This window comes from Borostomias antarcticus (genome assembly GCF_949987555.1).
Source record: "Borostomias antarcticus genome assembly, chromosome: 1".
In the NCBI taxonomy this organism is placed as follows: Eukaryota; Metazoa; Chordata; class Actinopteri; order Stomiiformes; family Stomiidae; genus Borostomias; species Borostomias antarcticus.
In genome coordinates, this window is record NC_140234.1 from 60592929 (window position 1) to 60614127 (window position 21199).

The 21199-nt window shown below is 47.7% G+C and overlaps 1 protein-coding gene across 1 annotated transcript in view; it reads left to right on the forward strand.

Annotated features, from left to right (window-relative positions):
* Positions 1-13907, forward strand: part of acsl6 (acyl-CoA synthetase long chain family member 6) — a gene marked incomplete at both ends in the record, with an annotated part of 32744 nt that extends 18837 nt beyond the window's left edge. Inside the window, 8 exons of the mRNA XM_084437290.1 lie at positions 3011-3106; positions 6573-6645; positions 9723-9811; positions 11577-11693; positions 11805-11948; positions 12813-12914; positions 13498-13569; positions 13767-13907. Coding sequence (XP_084293416.1) covers positions 3011-3106; positions 6573-6645; positions 9723-9811; positions 11577-11693; positions 11805-11948; positions 12813-12914; positions 13498-13569; positions 13767-13907 — 834 coding nt within the window. The remainder of the gene's footprint in view (positions 1-3010; positions 3107-6572; positions 6646-9722; positions 9812-11576; positions 11694-11804; positions 11949-12812; positions 12915-13497; positions 13570-13766) is intronic.
* Between the last annotated feature and the right edge of the window lie 7292 nt (positions 13908-21199).

The window sequence follows — 21199 nt, forward strand, 5'->3', positions numbered from 1 at the left end:
GTAGGGTAGTCTCACAGGACTGTAGGGTAGTCTCAGGGCTGTAGGGTAGTCTCACAGGGCTGTAGGATAGTCTCACAGGGCTGTAGGGTAGTCTCACAGGGCTGTAGGATAGTCTTTCAGGGATGTAGGATAGTCTCACAGGGCTGTAGGATAGTCTTTCAGGGATGTAGGATAGTCTCACAGGGCTGTAGGGTAGTCTCACAGGACTGTAGGGTAGTCTCACAGGGCTGTAGGGTAGTCTCACAGGGCTGTAGGGTAGTCTCACAGGGTTGTAGAGTAGTCTCACAGGGCTGTAGGATAGTCTCACAGGGCTGTAGGGTAGTCTCACAGGGCTGTAGGATAGTCTCACAGGGCTGTAGGGTAGTCTCACAGGGCTGTAGGGTAGTCTCAGGGATGTAGGGTAGTCTCACAGGGCTGTAGGATAGTCTCACAGGGCTGTAGGGTAGTCTCACAGGGCTGTAGGATAGTCTCACAGGGCTGTAGGGTAGTCTCACAGGGCTGTAGGGTAGTCTCACAGGGCTGTAGGGTAGTCTCACAGGACTGTAGGGTAGTCTCACAGGGCTGTAGGGTAGTCTCAGGGCTGTAGGGTAGTCTCACAGGGCTGTAGGGTAGTCTCACAGGGCTGTAGGGTAGTCTCAGGGCTGTAGGGTAGTCTCACAGGGCTGTAGGGTAGTCTCACAGGGCTGTAGGATAGTCTCACAGGGCTGTAGGGTAGTCTCACAGGGCTGTAGGGTAGTCTCACAGGGCTGTAGGATAGTCTCACAGGGCTGTAGGGTAGTCTCACAGGACTGTAGGGTAGTCTCACAGGGCTGTAGGGTAGTCTCACAGGGCTGTAGGGTAGTCTCACAGGGCTGTAGGGTAGTCTCACAGGACTGTAGGGTAGTCTCACAGGGCTGTAGGGTAGTCTCACAGGGCTGTAGGGTAGTCTCACATGGCTGTAGGGTAGTCTCAGAGATGTAGGGTAGTCTCACAGGGCTGTAGGGTAGTCTCAGGGCTGTAGGGTAGTCTCACAGGGCTGTAGGGTAGTCTCACAGGGCTGTAGGGTAGTCTCAGGGCTGTAGGGTAGTCTCAGAGATGTAGGGTAGTCTCACAGGGATGTAGGGTAGTCTCACAGGGTTGTATAGTAGTCTCACAGGGCTGTAGGGTAGTCTCACAGGGCTGTAGGATAGTCTCACAGGGCTGTAGGATAGTCTCACAGGGCTGTAGGGTAGTCTCACAGGGCTGTAGGGTAGTCTCACAGGACTGTAGGATAGTCTCACAGGGCTGTAGGGTAGTCTCACAGGGCTGTAGGATAGTCTCACAGGGCTGTAGGGTAGTCTCACAGGGCTGTAGGGTAGTCTCACAGGGCTGTAGGGTAGTCTCACAGGGATGTAGGGTAGTCTCACAGGGCTGTAGGGTAGTCTCACAGGGCTGTAGGGTAGTCTCACAGGGCTGTAGGGTAGTCTCACAGGGCTGTAGGGTAGTCTCACAGGGCTGTAGGATAGTCTCACAGGGATGTAGGGTAGTCTCACAGGGCTGTAGGATAGTCTCACAGGGCTGTAGGGTAGTCTGACAGGGCTGTAGGGTAGTCTCACAGGGCTGTAGGGTAGTCTGACAGGGCTGTAGGGTAGTCTCACAGGGCTGTAGGGTAGTCTCACAGGGCTGTAGGGTAGTCTCACAGGGCTGTAGGGTAGTCTCACAGGGCTGTAGGGTAGTCTCACAGGGATGTAGGGTAGTCTCACAGGGCTGTAGGGTAGTCTCACAGGGCTGTAGGGTAGTCTCACAGGGATGTAGGGTAGTCTCACAGGGCTGTAGGGTAGTCTCACAGGACTGTAGGATAGTCTCACAGCGCTGTAGGGTAGTCTCACAGGGCTGTAGGGTAGTCTCACAGGGCTGTAGGATAGTCTCTCAGGACTGTAGGGTAGTCTCACAGGGCTGTAGGGTAGTCTCACAGGGCTGTAGGGTAGTCTCAGGGCTGTAGGGTAGTCTCACAGGGCTGTAGGTTAGTCTCACAGGGCTGTAGGATAGTCTCTCAGGACTGTAGGGTAGTCTCACAGGGCTGTAGGGTAGTCTCAGGGCAGTAGGATAGTCTCACAGGGCTGTAGGGTAGTCTCAGAGATGTAGGGTAGTCTCACAGGGCTGTAGGGTAGTCTCACAGGGCTGTAGGGTAGTCTCACAGGGCTGTAGGGTAGTCTCAGGGATGTAGGGTAGTCTCACAGGGCTGTAGAGTAGTCTCTCAGGGCTGTAGGGTAGTCTCACAGGGCTGTAGGGTAGTCTCACAGGGCTGTAGGGTAGTCTCACAGGGCTGTAGGGTAGTCTCAGAGATGTAGGGTAGTCTCACAGGGCTGTAGGGTAGTCTCACAGGCTGTAGGGTAGTCTCAGGGATGTAGGGTAGTCTCACAGGGCTGTAGAGTAGTCTCTCAGGGCTGTAGGGTAGTCTCACAGGGCTGTAGGGTAGTCTCACAGGGCTGTAGGGTAGTCTCACAGGCTGTAGGGTAGTCTCAGGGATGTAGGGTAGTCTCACAGGGCTGTAGGGTAGTCTCAGGGCTGTATGGTAGTCTCACAGGGCTGTAGGGTAGTCTCACAGGGCTGTAGGGTAGTCTCACAGGCTGTAGGGTAGTCTCAGGGATGTAGGGTAGTCTCACAGGGCTGTAGAGTAGTCTCTCAGGGCTGTAGGGTAGTCTCACAGGGCTGTAGGGTAGTCTCACAGGGCTGTAGGGTAGTCTCACAGGCTGTAGGGTAGTCTCAGGGATGTAGGGTAGTCTCACAGGGCTGTAGGGTAGTCTCAGGGCTGTAGGGTAGTCTCACAGGGCTGTAGGGTAGTCTCACAGGGCTGTAGGGTAGTCTCTCAGGGCTGTAGGGTAGTCTCACAGGGATGTAGGGTAGTCTCACAGGGCTGTAGGGTAGTCTCACAGGGCTGTAGGGTAGTCTCACAGGACTGTAGGGTAGTCTCACAGGGCTGTAGGGTAGTCTCACAGGGCTGTAGGGTAGTAGTATAGAGCTATAACCCTCTGTTCCTTCCCCTGGTCAGGCCAGCCTGGGCGGTCGGCTGCGTATGATTATTACTGGGGCCGCGCCAGCCTCCCCTACCGTACTGGGGTTCCTCAGAGCTGCGCTGGGCTGTCAGGTGAGTGACACACACACACACACACACACACACACACACACACACACACACACTTAATTGTGTCATGACAAACATGCAATTGATCCTAAGATATGGGGGGTGGGAAGTGCCACGTTTAGCAGGCATGTTGTGAGTGTGTGTGTGTGCGTGTGTGCGTGTGTGTGTCTATAGACGCACACACGCACACACACACACACACACACTCACACGCACACCTTATCCTTGCAAAGACATAGTTAGGGAATCAGCCAATCAGATCGCTGGGATTTGCATATATCTTTAGCAAAGATAAGGTGTGCGTGTGAGTGTGTGTGTGTGTGTGTGTGCGTGAGTGCGTCTATGTGGAACTTAGTGCAAAATTAGACGCACACACACACACACAGACGCACACACACGTTCATTCATTTGTTCGTTTACTCCAGTGTGTGGAATGTGCCACGTTTCGTTAATTGCGTTGAGCGTGTGTGTGTGTGCGTGTGTGTGTGTGTGTGCTAAGCTAGTTAGCAAGATGGCTGCGCGTGACGTACTAACGTAATCGGCCGCGCTGCGTGCGACGTCATCTGCCACGTTTCGTTAATTGCGTTGAGCGTGTGTGTGTGTGTGTGTGTGTGTGTGTGTGTGTGTGCTAAGCTAGTTAGCAAGATGGCTGCGCGTGATGTACTGACGTAATCGGCCGCGCTGCGTGCGACGTCATCTGCGTGCGTTCAAGCTGGACAAGCGGATTTCAACCAAGCCCCCAGGATTCGAAATCTAAAGTGAAGGCCTATTGAACCGCGGTGACTTTTGTACTTGCGCAGTTGAGCTTTTCTGTCCGACGCGCGTCCACGAAAAAGTTCACCTTTATGTGAAATGTAGACGCACGTTCCCGGCTCTCTCGGCTCTCCCCGCTTTGATTTAGCAATGAAAGCCGGCTTGCATATTAACCTGTTTTTGTAAAATATATCCATTGGAGAAATTATTTTTTCATCCAGGCATCTTAGTTTTAACAGGTTAAATATAACTGAACATGTTTTGTTTGCTAGTAGATGGTATTCAATCCGTTCGCGATAACGTTATTGCAGCCAGGCTAAATTCCTCCAGGGAGCCAGTGACCGGCGAGTTGAAGAGCTTCACTCCCCGCCAGCAGGAGCTTTGGCCGCGGCTACCGCATCTCGGATAACCCGCTGAGTTCCTGGCTGCTATTTCACACTCGCCCTTGATCAATCCCAATACCGATCCATGGTAACAATGAATCAATCATTCAGATCAGATGGGCAGTGCTGCATGCATGTTACAACATCATTGTTAGCTTTATTAACATAACCATAGCCTACATTTATCTCTCTAATGTTATATTAGGCTATCCATCTTACACCAGTCGGCCATTCGATAGCTGGAAGCGGTCAACGCCAACGTTGACTGAAAACACCCAAACTCAGTGTATCGTTTCATCTTCATGCTACACATCAACTCCTTTCCATTGTATGTGAATAAATTACTGTTATTCTAAAAATATCCCATTTCTGTCCATTCCTGGAAAAGGCTAATAATTGCTGTCAAATGATCACTCCAGTTTATCACCGTATCCCACTACCATTTCAACTATGCACAAGAGGTTGTCTTGTGGTCATTTTCATTAAAAAATGATTAGCCTGATCAGTTTGTTGTATGAATTAAGCCCTTTTTGAGCGGTGTGCTTTGACTACTCTCCTTTTTTGTGGTCATTTTCATTAACACATTTGATTAAACATCCGCACTGGCCTATGAACGGCTAAAGATTCCCCAGGCAGAGCTGGTTGATGCTGCTAGGGAAAGGGATGTCTGGGGCTCCCTGCTGGAACTGCTGCCTCCGCGACCCGACCCCGGATAAGCGGATGACGATGGATGGTATTAAAAGACTTAGCCGGGACCCCGTTGATGTTAGAATTAATAGGCTACCTTTATTTGTGGTACTTGAACTTGTGTCTGCGTTTCTGGCTTGCCATCATGGATGTATTGTTCATAGGCTATGTTTATCGGATGAGATGCAGTTGTCCGGGCAGGTCAGCTAATGTGATTTACGAATGGAAATACATGCTTGGGAATATTTAGACATTTCAAACTTCCTCTGTTAAGGTGGTGCTGGGGACAGCGCAGACGGCCTGCATGGCAGTAAATTATCAAAAATGAGGCAAAATCTATCTATGAAAATAACCTCAGATTGAAACATATTTTGTGGTGAATGAGGCGATATAGGCTTAATGTGTATTTATACGGAGATAAGATTCGATTGATCAAGGGCGAGTGTGAAATAGCAGCCAGGAACTCAGCGGGTTATCCGAGATGCGGTAGCCGCGGCCAGAGCTCCTGCTGGCGGGGAGTGAAGCTCTTCAACTCGCCTGTCACTGGCTCCCTGGAGGAATTTAGCCTGGCTGCAATAACGTTATCGCGAACGGAATGAATACCATCTACTAGCAAACAAAACATGTTCCGTTATATTTAACCTGTTAAAACTAAGATGCCTGGATGAAAAAATAATTTCTCCAATGGATATATTTGACAAAAACAGGTTAATATGCAAGCCAGTTTTCATTGCTAAATCAAAGCGGGGAGAGCCGAGAGAGCCGGGAACGTGCGTCTACATTTCACATAAAGGTGAACTTTTTCGTGGACGCGCGTCGGACAGAAAAGCTCAACTGCGCAAGTACAAAAGTCACCGCGGTTCAATAGGCCTTCACTTTAGATTTCGAATCCTGGGGGCTTGGTTGAAATCCGCTTGTCCAGCTTGAACGCACGCAGATGACGTCGCACGCAGCGCGGCCGATTACGTCAGTACGTCACGCGCAGCCATCTTGCTAACTAGCTTAGCACACACACACACACACACACACACACACACACACACACACGCTCAACGCAATTAACGAAACGTGGCAGATGACGTCGCACGCAGCGCGGCCGATTACGTTAGTACGTCACGCGCAGCCATCTTGCTAACTAGCTTAGCACACACACACACACACACACGCACACACACACACGCTCAACGCAATTAACGAAACGTGGCACATTCCACACACTGGAGTAAACGAACAAATGAATGAACGTGTGTGTGCGTCTGTGTGTGTGTGTGTGCGTCTAATTTTGCACTAAGTTCCACATAGACGCACTCACGCACACACACACACACACACACTCACACGCACACCTTATCTTTGCTAAAGATATATGCAAATCCCAGCGATCTGATTGGCTGATTCCCTAACTATGTCTTTGCAAGGATAAGGTGTGCGTGTGAGTGTGTGTGTGTGTGCGTGTGTGCGTCTATAGACGCACACACGCACACACGCACACACACACACTCACAACATGCCTGCTAAACGTGGCACTTCCCACCCCCCATACTAAGACAGCAGGTTGTGTATTGACCTACTGTGCGTTGGTGTGTGTGTGTGTGTGTGTGTGTGTGTGTGTGTGTGTGTGTGTGTGCGTTGGTGTGTGTGTGCAGGTATACGAGGCCTATGGGCAGACAGAGTGCACCGCTGGCTGCACCTTCACCACCCCTGGAGACTGGACCTCAGGTCAGTGTTATATACGCTGTTAAGGACGCTCTAACACACTGTGTCTTCCAGAGGACACATATTCGGGGCGGCTGTAGCTCAGTTGGTAGAGCGGGTCGTTCAATGATCGAAGGGTCAGTGGTTCGAATCCCAGCTCCGACTGTCCACATGTCGAAGTGTCCTTGAGCAAGACACCTAACCCCAAATTGCTCCCAATGAGCAGGTTAGCACCTTGCATGGCAGCTACCGCCATTGATGTGTGAATGTGTGTGTGAATGGGTGAATGAGAGGCCATTGTAAAGCGCTTTGAGTGCCGCTAAGGTGGAAAAGCGCTATATAAGTGCAGTCCATTTACTATTTACCATATAGGACAGCAGATATGAACACAACCCTGGAGATGAAACACTGGCTCATCCTGGCATCTGACCCCCAACTCCACCAGACACGCTTCACAGTCCAGCTACACTTTGAGGGGAAAAGTCTAACTTATTGAACAGAAATAGTCCAGACCCCTTGGTTTTAATGAATAAACCTATTTTGTTTATTAGCTGCGACCAGGAGCACTACAGCGCCCTCTGTTGGTACAAATTCACTAATTAGACGAGTGGAAGAACGCTGGTAGCTTACTGCTCGTACATGATCGCAGATATTGCAAGTTCACGTTTGTTATGTTAATTTGTTGGCCCACCAAGTGTAGCTGCATGCAATTCACACTGACTGACTGCTCTGTGACTCAAACACCTTAGAGTGAGACGTCTATCTCTCTACAGTTTACATTACATCACATTACATCACATTACATCACATTACATTACATTACATTACAGTCATTTAGCAGACGCTTTTATCCAAAGCGACTAACAATAATTGCATTTAACGTAGGAAGAGCCAATGTACTACTACTTGCCAGAACTCACAAGTGCATCTTCTCTCTAAAACAAGTGACTAAGAGCATAATCTAGTGCTGAAGGCAAAGTGCAAGAATAGCAATCTAAAATACAACAGGTGCTTAAGAGGGAGGATCGTTGTAGTACTTCTTTAAGAGATGAGTTTTGAGACTACAGTGTCATTGTCCAAATGTCTGTGGTACCAAATGTTATCCTCTACGATGGAAACCATGACAGGAAGGGTGTGTGTGGGGGGGAGGGTGTGTGTGTGTCTGTGGGGGGGGAGGGTGTGTGTGTGTGTGTGTGTGTGTGTGTGTGTGTGTGTGTGTGTGTGTGTGTGTGTGTGTGTGTGTGTGTGTGTGTGGGGTGCAGAAGAGAGAAACTGCAGACATGAGAGGCAGCAGACGAGTAGCAGGTGTCTCTGGTCTCGCCACAAACACACTTCCTGTCTTGTCAGCAGAGAGGGTTTCAGAAGGCCTGACAGGCACAGAGATAGACAGCAGCGATAGTCATGCTAATGTGGATCACGCTAATGTGGAGGACATAGTCCCCCAGGGGGGTGAAACACAGGATATAAGAGTGAACAGTACACAGATAAACAATACCTGCTGTTGCCCTGCCTGTTCTCAGATATCACAACAGCCCAGATTCAGAAGTTATCCTTGAGTAGGAGCGCTGATCTGGCTGTTTAGCTTTGTTGCTCATCATAAATGCTCTACTGTGAACGCAGACGCTGGAGTGTGAATACCGGCTCTTATCAGCTCAGACCACACAGAGACCACACACACACACACACACACACACACACACACACACACACACACACACACACACACACACACACACACACACACACACGCAACACCTAGTCTTTATCAAGCCATGACCGTAGGCCACAGTTGTCCAGGAGCCCTGGTTTCATGGTTGATGGAGGGAGCAGCTCCACCTCTGTTTAATCTTTTATACAGACTTTGCTCCTCACCATCATTAACTGTGTGATTCATTTAAAGTCTGTCTGCATTACAGTATATTCTGCTGATACCAGTGGTTTCAAGTGGTTCCTCTAGGCTTCAGGCTGGAATAATAATAATAATAATAATAATAATAATAATAATAATAATAATAAGAAGAAGAAGAAGAAGAAGAAGAAGAAGAAGAAGAAGAATGGTTCATGCTTATAGAGATGCATGCTCTGTTCTTTCTGTGTTGTGAACAAGCTATTTTACATTACATTACAGTCATTTAGCAGACGCTTTTATCCAAAGCGACTAACAATAATTGCATTTAACGTAGGAAGAGCCAATGTTCTACTACTCACCAGAACTCACAAGTGCATCTTCTTTCTAAAACAAGTGACTAAGAGCATAAAAAAGCTATTTCTGTCTGCTGCCCAAAGAGTCTTCTCATAAAAGGACCACAATGGAAACAAGTCATTTACTTTATTTGGGTTTTATCCTAGATTGTTATTTGTGTTTATATGTAGCCTACTGCATTTATAGCAGGTGACATCCTGTAGTATTTGTGGTGTATATAATTAACTTTCAAATAAATCCAATTCAATCCAAATACAGCGCCCACATTTCAGTCAATGACAAGAAAATCCTCTTCATACAGATGGTTACTGTTGATGAAAAGTGTGTGTGGGTGTTCTATTCACGCTAGCCTAGTCTCATTCTTTTTCAACTATATACACTTAGACAACATAACATTTGGGAAACATGGTCTAACGGCGCCCTCTGCTGGCGGTCACAGACCAGTCGGGCTTTAAAGGGGTAGTTCAGCATTTTGGACATAGAGCCTCATTTAGGACTTACCGTAATGTTGTTAATTGATGGAGAACATTTTCAGCAGATTCCACGCTGTCTCTGGTTCCGGCGTTAGCAGCACCCCTTTCATGAACTTCAGGACACTGTAAACCCATGAAAATGTCAATAACCAAAATATGACATTAAATCAATCATGGCAAAACTTCAAAGGGCCTATTTATAACATCTTGGCCAGGGACCACAGATTAAAATTAGCCTCCTGGCTAAATCTGTTGTATTTACATTTGTTGCTGATTGATATGCATTGTCCCTTCTTAAATACACTGAAATAAAAGTTCCTATTTGCTCAGATGTGTTTGTATTGTGATGTTGAATGTGTTTGTATTGTTGTTGACCCGTAGGTCACGTCGGTCTCATATGTGTTTGTGTTGTTGTTGACCCGTAGGTCACGTCGGTGCTCCACTGCCCTGCAACCTCATCAAGCTGGTGGATGTAGCAGAAAAGAACTACTTCGCTGCTAAGAGAGAGGGAGAGGTGGGTGAGAGACTATCACTGAGAACAAGTACTGTCCTGCTAAGAGAGAGGGAGAGTTGAGTGAGAGACTATCACTGCTAAGAGAGAGGGAGAGGTGAGTGAGAGACTATCACTGCTAAGAGAGAGGGAGAGGTGAGTGAGAGACTATCACTGCTAAGAGAGAGGGAGAGGTGAGTGAGAGACTATCACTGCTAAGAGAGAGGGAGAGGTGAGTGAGAGACTATCACTGAGAACAAGTACTGTCCTGCTAAGAGAGAGGGAGAGGTGGGTGAGAGACTATCACTGCTAAGAGAGAGGGAGAGGTGGGTGAGAGACTATCACTGCTAAGAGAGAGGGAGAGGTGAGTGAGAGACTATCACTGCTAAGAGAGAGGGAGAGGTGAGAGAGAGACTATCACTGCTAAGAGAGAGGGAGAGGTGGGTGAGAGACTATCAATGCTAAGAGAGAGGGAGAGGTGAGAGAGAGACTATCACTGCTAAGAGAGAGGGAGAGGTGGGTGAGAGACTATCACTGCTAAGAGAGAGGGAGAGGTGGGTGAGAGACTATCACTGCTAAGAGAGAGGGAGAGGTGGGTGAGAGACTATCACTGCTAAGAGAGAGGGAGAGGTGAGAGAGAGACTATCACTGCTAAGAGAGAGGGAGAGGTGAGAGAGAGACTATCACTGCTAAGAGAGAGGGAGAGGTGGGTGAGAGACTATCACTGCTAAGAGAGAGGGAGAGGTGAGAGAGAGACTATCACTGCTAAGAGAGAGGGAGAGGTGGGTGAGAGACTATCACTGCTAAGAGAGAGGGAGAGGTGGGTGAGAGACTATCACTGGGAACAAGTACTGTCCTGAAAGAGTCTTTAAGGGAGACGATCCCTGATTGAGTGGTAATGCTGATTGAATGGTAATGCTGTTGAGTGGTAATGCTGTTGAGTGGTAATGCTGATTGAATGGTAATGCTGTTGAGTGGTAATGCTGTTGAGTGGTAATGCTGATTGAATGGTAATGCTGATTGAATGGTAATGCTGTTGAGTGGTAATGCTGATTGAATGGTAATGCTGATTGAGTGGTAATGCTGATTGAATGGTAATGCTGATTGAATGGTAATGCTGTTGAGTGGTAATGCTGATTGAGTGGTAATGCTGATTGAATGGTAATGCTGTTGAGTGGTAATACTGATTGAGGGGTAATGCTGATTGAATGGTAATGCTGATTGAGTGGTAATGCTGATTGAGTGGCAATGCTGATTGAATGGTAATGCTGATTGAGTGGTAATGCTGATTGATTGGTAATGCTGATTGAGGGGTAATGCTGATTGAATGGTAATACTGATTGAGTGGTAATGCTGATTGAATGGTAATACTGATTGAATGGTAATGCTGATTGAGTGGTAATGCTGATTGAATGGTAATGCTGATTGAATGGTAATGCTGATTGAATGGTAATGCTGATTGAATGGTAATTCATGGTCTTTTGTTCTTTCTCTGTGTGTTGCTCTCTCTTTCTCCTTGTTACTCTCACACACACACACACACATACACTTTCTCTCTTAAATTCACACTCACTCTCTCACACACACTATCCCTCTCTCTCTCTCTCTCTCTCTCTCTCACACACACACACACACACACACATACACTTTCTCTCTTAAATTCCCACTCACTCTCTCTCTCACACTATCCCACTCACTCTCTCTCTCACACTATCCCTCTCTCTCTCTCTCTCTTTCTCTCTCACACACACACACACACACACACACACACACACACACACACCCCCAGGTGTGTGTGAAGGGGCCTAACGTGTTTAAAGGCTACCTCAAAGACCCAGAGAGGACAGCAGAGACCCTGGACTCAGACGGCTGGCTCCACACTGGAGACATCGGGAAATGGTTACCCGTATGTACCGAGTCCCTCCTCTCCTCTTCTGGGAATGGTTACTATAGAGAATAATACTAGATGGTATTGTGATTGATTGGTGAGTGTAATGGCTCCGCCCACAATCCTCAGAATGGCACCTTGAAGATCATCGACAGGAAGAAGCACATCTTCAAGCTGGCCCAGGGGGAGTACATCTCCCCGGAGAAGATCGAGAACATCTACATCCGGAGTGAGCCGTTGTCCCAGCTCTACGTCCACGGGGACAGTCTACAGGTGAGGTCCTACGCTGGAGACACTGTCCCCCGGTGTCCTGGACATGGGATTAACTAGGGCTGCACAATTAATCGGGAATTAATCGAAACCGCGATTATGACCTCCGCGATTAACTAATCGCAAAAGGCCGCAATTAATGTGATTAATAATTTTGCTTTGAATTGAGTGTGCTAGGACTACACGGACGAATCACAGGCGCTTATGCTGTCTGACCAATCACATGCGTTCCTGCTGAGTGCGCTGTGTGTAGCAATTTCACTGAGAAGACAGATAGCAGTAGGTCAAGACAAGTGTCACAAGAGTACCTGCAGCCGTGAGTAGTGAACAATTGAGTGAAAACGAGGTCAGTGAGTTAGTAGCAAGAAAGGGATCAACGTCGCATTTTGGTTATTAAATATTAATATTATATATAAAATAGGCCTATTAATCACAATTATTAATCGCAATCACCATTTTGAAGCAAATAATCGCAATTATTATCTTTTGTCATAATCGTGCAGCCCTAGGATTAACCCTCGTCCTAGTCGGAATAGCCAAATAACAGGTGGAGACAACAGACACTAAACATTTTCCAGGAGCTTGCTCGATCGCCTTGTTGAGAGGGGTCAGGGAAGAGTTTTTACAGCTCACTTATCTGACCCCCGGGTGAAACTGTTTTTTTGCTTCCCTCTGGAATATGTAGGGGTGGGACGTCCGCCCACCTCCCTTGTTCTCTGTAAAGCGCATTGTGTTGCCTCTGGGTATGAAATGCGCTCTACAAATAAAGTTTGATTTGATTTGTTCTTCTACAGTACACTCCCAAGCAGTCCTTCATTTAATGAATGAAATGTCCCTGTTCTCCTCCCCCCCTCCTCCCTCCGGCAGTCTTGTCTGGTGGGGATCGTGGTTCCAGACCCAGAGGTCATGCCTGGCTGGGCCAAGAAGAAGGGCATGGATGGCTCCTACAGGGACCTCTGTAAAAACACAGTAAGCTGACAGGTTTTATTTGATAGTCATCATGGCATCATAGGCTTCATCTCAGTCTTTATAGAGTTGGTAATTCGTTGAGCATTATGCAGCTAGATCTAGTTATGAAGAAACATTTTATCAGTGGAAAACATGTCTAAAGTCCATCCATCCATCGTCATCCGCTTATCCGGGGTCGGGTTGCGGAGGCAGCAGTTCCAGCAGGGGGCCCCAGACATCCCTTTCCCTAGCAGCATCAACCAGCTCTGCCTGGGGAATCTTTAGCCGCTCACAGGCCAGTGCGGAGATGTAGTCCTGCCACCTGGTCCTGGGTCTACCCCGCGGCCTCCTCCCAGCCGGACACGCCTGGAACACCTCCCTAGGGAGGCGCCCAGGAGGCATCCTCACTAGATGCCCGAACCACCTCAACTGGCTCCTTTCGACGCAAAGGAGCAGCGGCTCTACTCCGAGTCTCTCCCAGATGACTGAACTTCTCACCCGATCTCTCAGGGAGACCCCAGCCACCCTCCGGAGAAAACTCATTTGGGCCGCTTGTATCCGTGTATAATGTGCCTTTTATAAACGGTGTTCTCTGTGTGCTCAGGTACTGAAGAAAGCCATCATGGAGGACCTGCAGAGGCTGGGAAAGGCCAGCGGTCTCCACTCTTTTGAACAGGTGAGGTGGGCTTGGTGAAATCTGTGGAAAAAAGTTGGAGAAAATTGAGACCCAAGCCGTGAGAGTTTCCAGCTTCAGACAAAGAGCATCTAGTTTAATTTTTTAAATTAAAACCAGATTAACTTGTCTGACGATTAAAGGTTAAGTTAAAACCTTACGCTGCAGTGTCTAATCTGTTCGTTCTCATTCTCCTCTAGGTTAAAGACATCTACGTTCATAATGAGATGTTCTCCATAAAGAATGGCTTGCTGACTCCAACGCTGAAGGCCAAGAGGCCAGAGCTGAAAGAGTTCTTCAAGGAGAAGATCGAAGACCTTTACAATAACATCTCCATGTGAACGTCTCCTACAAACCAAACCAATCAAACTAAGACCTGGCTCCCAGCAACCCATCAGTCACGTCTACGTTCATCCGTCCGCCACTCACTCCTCCCACCACCACACCCCTCAACCAATAGCAGCAGACTCTAGAGTCCAATCAACCAATCGCACAACCCAGAGAGCCTAACCAAACCAATCAAGTTATAGACTGCGGGGTATCTTTTCAGCTGTGGTCTATTCCCATTGGCCGAGTGTCTCCCACAGCTCTCCTGGGCAGATGTTCAAGCTGCAACCAAACCTGACTCCATCACGACGGTCCAGGAACGGCCAGTCGCCGTGCAAGTAACATCCAGAAGGAAGCATCAAAGACGCCATCGTTTCATGCTCTGATGCTGCACTGGGAGTCAACGTGGGGCCAGAGTTCTACTGAAGTTCTACTGAAGTTCTACTGAAGTTCTACTGAAGAGTTCTACTGAAGAGTTCTACTGAAGTTCTACCGAAGAGTTCTACTGAAGAGTTCTACTTCCTGTGCACTTGTGAGACATGTCATGATGTGTGTCCGAATCCGACGCCTCCTGCTTTAGAGTTCCTTCACACAGTAGTAGCCTGCATGCTGGTCTTTTCTATGTAGGCCTACCATTCCTGTTACTACCGTATCATCACAACACAGTCACCATCCTGAGATGTCTCTGTGCACTCCAAGAGTTTCCCAGTTGAACAAAAAGAGAAAAAATAAGTAAATCAGGACTCAGGGCGTTGCATGCTGCTCTGCTGGGGCCCTGGCTCTGTAGGGACCTCACCTGTCTTTCCACTGGCGGGCCCAACGGTTTGCTAGGTAGTTTCGTTCGGCTCTGTTCTGTCCCGGACTCGTGAGAACCGTTACCATCTGTTTTTCCACTGTCGGGCCGCTAACAGTATGGAGGAGGGTTTCTTTTTATGCGCCTACATGAGCGCACAAACTGGTTTCTCTACGTAAACAAGCTAACGTCTGTTGGGCTAAGTTAGCTTACTGGTGCTCGAGCCAAGAGACTGACGTGTGTTAGAACCAATCAGTGAATACGTATAGGCCTATTAAACCCGCCTCGTTGAACGGTTCTGCTTCACTGAGTACGGTTGTCTAACCGGGCCTGGTGAATCGTGCTAGGAACGGTTTATAAACGTTCCGGACCGAGCCGTTTCCAGGTGGAAAGACCCTCGGAACCGTTACCTTGCGTGCGCAGAACCGTCCAGCCCGACAGTGGAAAGACAGATTTTGAGTCCTCCCAGACGAGAGAGACACACTCAGACCACCCTCATCATGCAAGGCTTCTCCTCATGTAGTCAAGGCCTGAAACAAACTCCACCCACTGACGGAGGATAGAACTAAACATGGACTTTGGAAAAAAAAAAAAGAGGAAAAAAAAGGGTTTACATAGAGAAATTGTATAGGCTTTTTGAGTTAAGTTCAGTCCCAAAGTATAACAATGTGGATGTACAGTACATATTTGAGGACAGCTAGGTGTAAGAATATTTAAGCAACGGATTGAATGGATTTTTTTTTTTGCGTGTAGTGAGATGAATTGTATTATTTATTTAATCTGCTGTAAATGGTATCAGCACCATATCCTTGTATTTATTGAGTGCAGCAATAGGGATTAGGGTGGGGGGGGCAGTGAAGGAGGGGCAGAATAATAAAAACATTATGGAATGATTTTAATCTTTTTCTTTGTTCCTCTCCATGTCTGTTTGGCAAGCAGTTAATTCACACAACAACAAAAAAAAGCCGTGAAAGGATGTCAAATTCGACATGCGCTTGCGTCAATGTACCAGGTGGCAGGTCAATGTACCAGGTCAATGTACCAGGTGGCAGGTTAATGTACCAGGTGGCAGGTCAATGTACCAGGTGGTGCTTACATCAATGTACCAGGTGGCAGGTCAATGTACCAGGTGGCAGGTCAATGTACCAGGTGGCAGGTCAATGTACCAGGTGGCAGGTCAATGTACCAGGTGGCAGGTCAATGTACCAGGTGGCAGGTCAATGTACCAGGTGGCAGGTCAATGTACCAGGTGGCGCTTACGTCAATGTACCAGGTGGCAGGACAACAGTAGGTTGCAGTGAAACAAACTTTACTCACACTCACTGAGACAAGCAGAGTAGCTGAGGTGGAACATGCTTGTGTCCACTACCTGGGTCAGTATGAGGGCAAGAAGGGGTGCGATGGTTTCGAGGTCTAAGATGCCCCCCCGGGACCGAGGTTCACCCCCTGGACTCGCCAGATCCCAATAGGACCGGATCCCAAGTGGCATATTGGGTTCGTTTGATTTTGGTGTGATAGTGGCATATTGGGTTCGTTTGATTTGGGTGTGATAGTGGCCTATTGGGTTCGTTTGATTTGGGTGTGATAGTGGCCTATTGGGTTAGTTTGATTTGGGTGTGATAGTGGCCTATTGGGTTAGTTTGATTTGGGTGTGAGGATCCGCCGCTCTACAGCGACCCCGTCTGGCGTTGGGAGTCAAGGTCACGGGCTCTTCCGGGGTCAAGGTCACGGGCTCTTCCGGGGTCAAGGTCACGGGCTCTTCCGGGGTCAAGGTCACAGGCTCTTCCGGGGTCAAGGTCACGGGCTCTTCCGGGGTCAAGGTCACGGGCTCTTCCGGGGTCGTGTGACGGACCCTCCACAGAAGCAACAGGGGACAGCAGGTCGGGGGTGGTTTGCGACCACATTGGGTGAAAAATGGGATAAAATCTGAAATATCTATTTTTTAAGAGTATCAGGGCAAGACTGACTATCAAGGGAAATGTGATGCCTGTGACAGAGAATGACTTGATAGACAAATGATGTGAGGCTAGGCTAGCTAATGATGTGAGGCTAGGCTAGCTAATGATGTGACGCTAGGCTAGCTAATGATGTGAGGCTAGGCTAGCTAATGATGTGATGCTAGTCTAGCTAATGATGTGATGCTAGGCTAGCTAATGATGTGACGCTAGGCTAGCTAATGATGTGAGGCTAGGCTAGCTAATGATGTGAGGCTAGGCTAGCTAACGTTCCCATGTTCCCTCAGCCCTAAAATAAATCCACCCAAATGAGGCCCTGCAGCGTGTTCCCCCAGCATGACATCAACAACAACAACAACAGCATCCTCCTAATAATAAAGAAGATACTTTCTGGACCATCTACTTCAATAGGCATGCCTGATACAGAATGCATCAGTGTGTATGCACCATATTTGTGTGTGTGTGTGTGTGTGCGTGTGTGCGTGCGTGCGTGCGTGCGTGCGTGCGTGCGTGTGTGCGTGTGTGTGTGTGTGAGAGAGAGAGAGAGAGAGAGAGGCTTAGTGTGTCTTGTCGTGACTTATGAAGAAGCAGGTGAGTACTGTAGGCTGTGTGCATGTGTATGTGTGTGTGTGAGGGGGGAGGGGGGGTAGGATTTGAGTGGAAAATATAAGATAAGAAGTTGCCAGCTGGGTTGGTTGTGTTGTGTGTGTGTGTGTGTGTGTGTGTGTGTGTGTGTGTGTGTGTGTGTGTGTGTGTGTGTGTGTGTGTGTGTGTGTGTGTGTGTGTGTGTGTGTGATATCTGGAACTGGGATCCGTATGTGTGTAAGGTTAAGTTGAGGGTTAGGGTGAGGCGTGTGGTTCCAGACAGGCTCAAAGCTCTTTATACAGACCTGAGGATATTCTGAAATGTCGGGATGAATCCAGCAGGGTGAATGAATGGGAAATCAATTCCTGAGGCAGATCCGTTTAAAGTGTGGGCAGTCATTATTGTGCTTTATGTCCTCCCACCTAAGCACTTATTGTATTATATTATATTGCACTGTACTTTTAGATTGCTATTCTTGCACTTTGCCTTCAGCACTAGATTATGCTCTTAGTCACTTGTTTTAGAAAGAAGATGCACTTGTGAGTTCTGGTGAGTAGTAGTACATTGGCTCTTCCTACGTTAAATGCAATTATTGTTAGTCGCTTTGGATAAAAGCGTCTGCTAAATGACTGTACTGTAATGTAATGTAAATGTGTTAAAAGTTCTGTCTTGCCATCTACACACAAGGCGGATTTCTGGAATCAAAAACAACTGTATGTTAGTGCTTACTACTTTAGTCAGCCAAATCTGTACTGGAATAGTACAACATGAAACTGCTGACATAATCTTCTCATTTTCAAGCCAACACTACCACCTTCAGTCCAGAGAGCAGTTCTACTGGTTGAGTTTGACGATTAAGTCCTTCACGGTTTGGGGTCTTGAATGGCTTCTTAGCTCTGGACTAGGCTTAATCTGTGCCCTTAATCTGTGCCCTTAATCTGTGCCCTTTGACCTGTCCTATGGAGTCTTCAACGTAAATGAGCTCAGTGTTTTAAGCACCGTGCTCTACAAGCTCAGTCACACATGACACTAAACACGCCTTCGGAAATTTGTTTGCACCGATTCTGTCCCTCAAAGACGAAAACAAGTCGCCCCCCTCAAGTTCAGCCGACACATCGTTCCCCCCTGTCTCGAGTCTGAATCTGTCTCCTCCTTCTCTCCAATCCAATCCAACTTTATTTATAGAGCGCATTCAAAACAACAAGAGTTGACCAAAGTGCTTTCCATTTCAATCAATACAAAAACACAGCAGACAACACAATAGGACAATAGAAGCATAATGAAAGATAATAAAGAGCTACTCTGATACTTAGTATTAAAACGCCGGTTAGGGTTAGGGTTAGTCACTAGATACAGGTCCTAGGGTTAGGGTTAGGTCCTGGATACAGGTCCTAGGGTTAGGGTTAGGTCCTGGATACAGGTCCTAGGGTTAGGGTTAGGTCCTAGGGTTAGGGTTAGGTCCTAGGGTTAGGGTTAGGTCCTATGGTTAGGGTTAGGGTTAGGTCCTCTCACCATTTTGTGTTAAAAGCTCTTTGTTTCTCTACACAGAAATCTCCCAGATATATGATGACAAGGATGATGAAATCAGGTAGATTTGGCACCATCACCCTTTTTGTCTTTGTGCCCTTTATCCCTCCTTTTCTAAAACAGTGTACTTTTTGTTCTTTATTGGTGTGTGTGTTCTTCATCGGTGTGTGTGTACGTGTACTTAACACACTCCACTGCATCTGAAACTACTAGAGACACAACCTCAGGTATTTGGTTACTGACTCATTCAGTCACCTGATCCATGAAATGCTTTGCAAGATCTAGATTAGGACATCCGCGAGGTCTGGGTGTGGTGATTGAGATGTCTTATTTGATTTGTTGAATGTGTGGATAAGCTGTTGAGAGTGTGTTTCCATTGAGGGAAGTTCTCTACTTGGCAGAGGTATTGAGCCCTCAGTGCACAACAAAACACCCAGGGCATCGCCTCTCACCAGAAAATCTCTTCTCCACATGAATCCTGAGATACTCAACAAGATACAGTGCAGTATTTATATATTACACTTTTTCTGGTCATTGAAGGAGATTTTGTCTTTGACATAAAGGTAACAAATTAAGGGCAGATTATCAATGTGTTCTCTCCAGGGCATGCTGGAGAGAAAATATGGCAGTGCTCCCAGATAGCAAGCGGATGTGTAATGATTCTCGGCCATATATGGGCCGGAACTAAGCCACAAGGGCCAGATCTGGCCTGTATATGGCCCAGATCCGCTTGCTATCTGGGCTTTTTTCAAATATACCTCAGTGTCTCAATATGGGAATGTGTTTTTAGGGGTGTGACCATCGAACGCATGTTGTGACGGGTGAGTTATTTGGGTGTCTCGGTAGCTCAGCCTCACTACAAGCTAGCCAGTGCTACAAACTGTAATGCTAGCTGTTGTGTGTGGCAAGCTAACTGTACCTTCTCTAACCGTAACCTTAGTTCAAGACAATTTCTGAAGGCTTTCTTCCCCGTCCTAGAGTCCATCCAGGGTGCGAGGGGGGGGCAGCTCCCCCTCCAGGTTCCCAGAGGCCCTGTCACTCTCACCCTCCCCCCCCAACCCCCCCCCCCGGTCAGGGAGACAGAGAGGGCAGCTCAGAGGATTCATCTCTCATGATGGCGCTCCTGTCCAAGCTAGCGCCAGGCTGGGCTTCCTCCACATCACTGGGGCTCTGGGAAGAGATTACTTTACTTACTTCATTCACTTTATTTTTTACAGAGATAATTCACACCAATCAACAATTTTAGGAACATTTTAGTAAATGAGCTCTCATAGTAAATGTGCCAGTGTTAGCTGAGTAGCTAGTTTTCAATTGCTGACCCTGGGCAAGATGTTAAGTACCGGATATCTGCTTGACCTCTGACCTCTCCCTCAAAACTATCTGCGGGGGAGGGGGGGGGGGGGGGGACGGTGCTGGCTGTGCCATGGGCCGTTCTGTAGTGGGGGGGGGGGGAGATCCCTCTGGCTTGGCTTGTCCAGCTTACATGACCTCCTGGACACCAAGGTGGACACTAAGGGACTCTGTGGTTCTGTGACACTAAGAAGAACCTGTCTGTCAAAGAAGAACCTGTCTATCAATGAAGAACCCTAACCCTGGGGCCATGGAAGATTCCGGTGACCACGCCCCTAAAGCAGCACGCAGTTCGGGAGGTAGAGCGGCAGGCTGGGTATCACAAGGCCCACGGTTCAATCCCCGCCCCCGGCAGTGTGCCGTAGTGACACTGAACCCTAGAATTGCTCATGTGCAGAATGGTGGCGCAGTACTTAGCACTGTCACCTAGCAGCAAGGTCTCCTGGGCCTTTCTCTGGAGTTGACGTGTTCTCCCCGTGTTCTCTGGAGTTGACATGTTCTCCCCGTGTTCTCTGGAGTTGACATGTTCTCCCCGTGTTCTCTGGAGTTGACATGTTCTCCCCGTGTTCTCTGGAGTTGACATGTTCTCCCCGTGTTCTCTGGAGTTGACATGTTCTCCCCGTGTTCTCTGGAGTTTACATGTTCTCCCCGTGTTCTCTGGAGTTTACATGTTCTCCCCGTGTTCTCAAGGGTTTCCACCCAAATAAACCAATATGAAAAACTAAGTAAGGTTAAATTAAGTAGCTTAAAGTTACTCTGTAGTCAGTGTGATGAATCATATACATGTGTTTTGTCAGTATTGTGAATAGTTGTCACTAATGCAGACTCATGATTGACTAATTACATGCAAATGCATGCTTACTGAAATTAATCAAATGCATAAGGATTAATATCAAACGTACAGTAAAGCTCTAGCAACATTGTACTGCCTGGTCTCAGTCTTGGTTTCTCTGTGTATTTCAGGGACACGATGTCGTCAAAGTCACATGTTGCTGTGAAAAATATGTATTTTAATAGCTCGATGACATAAATGAGACATACGTAAGCTACGTTTAGAAGAAATGCAATATTTTGGTACTATTTTGGTAACTATTA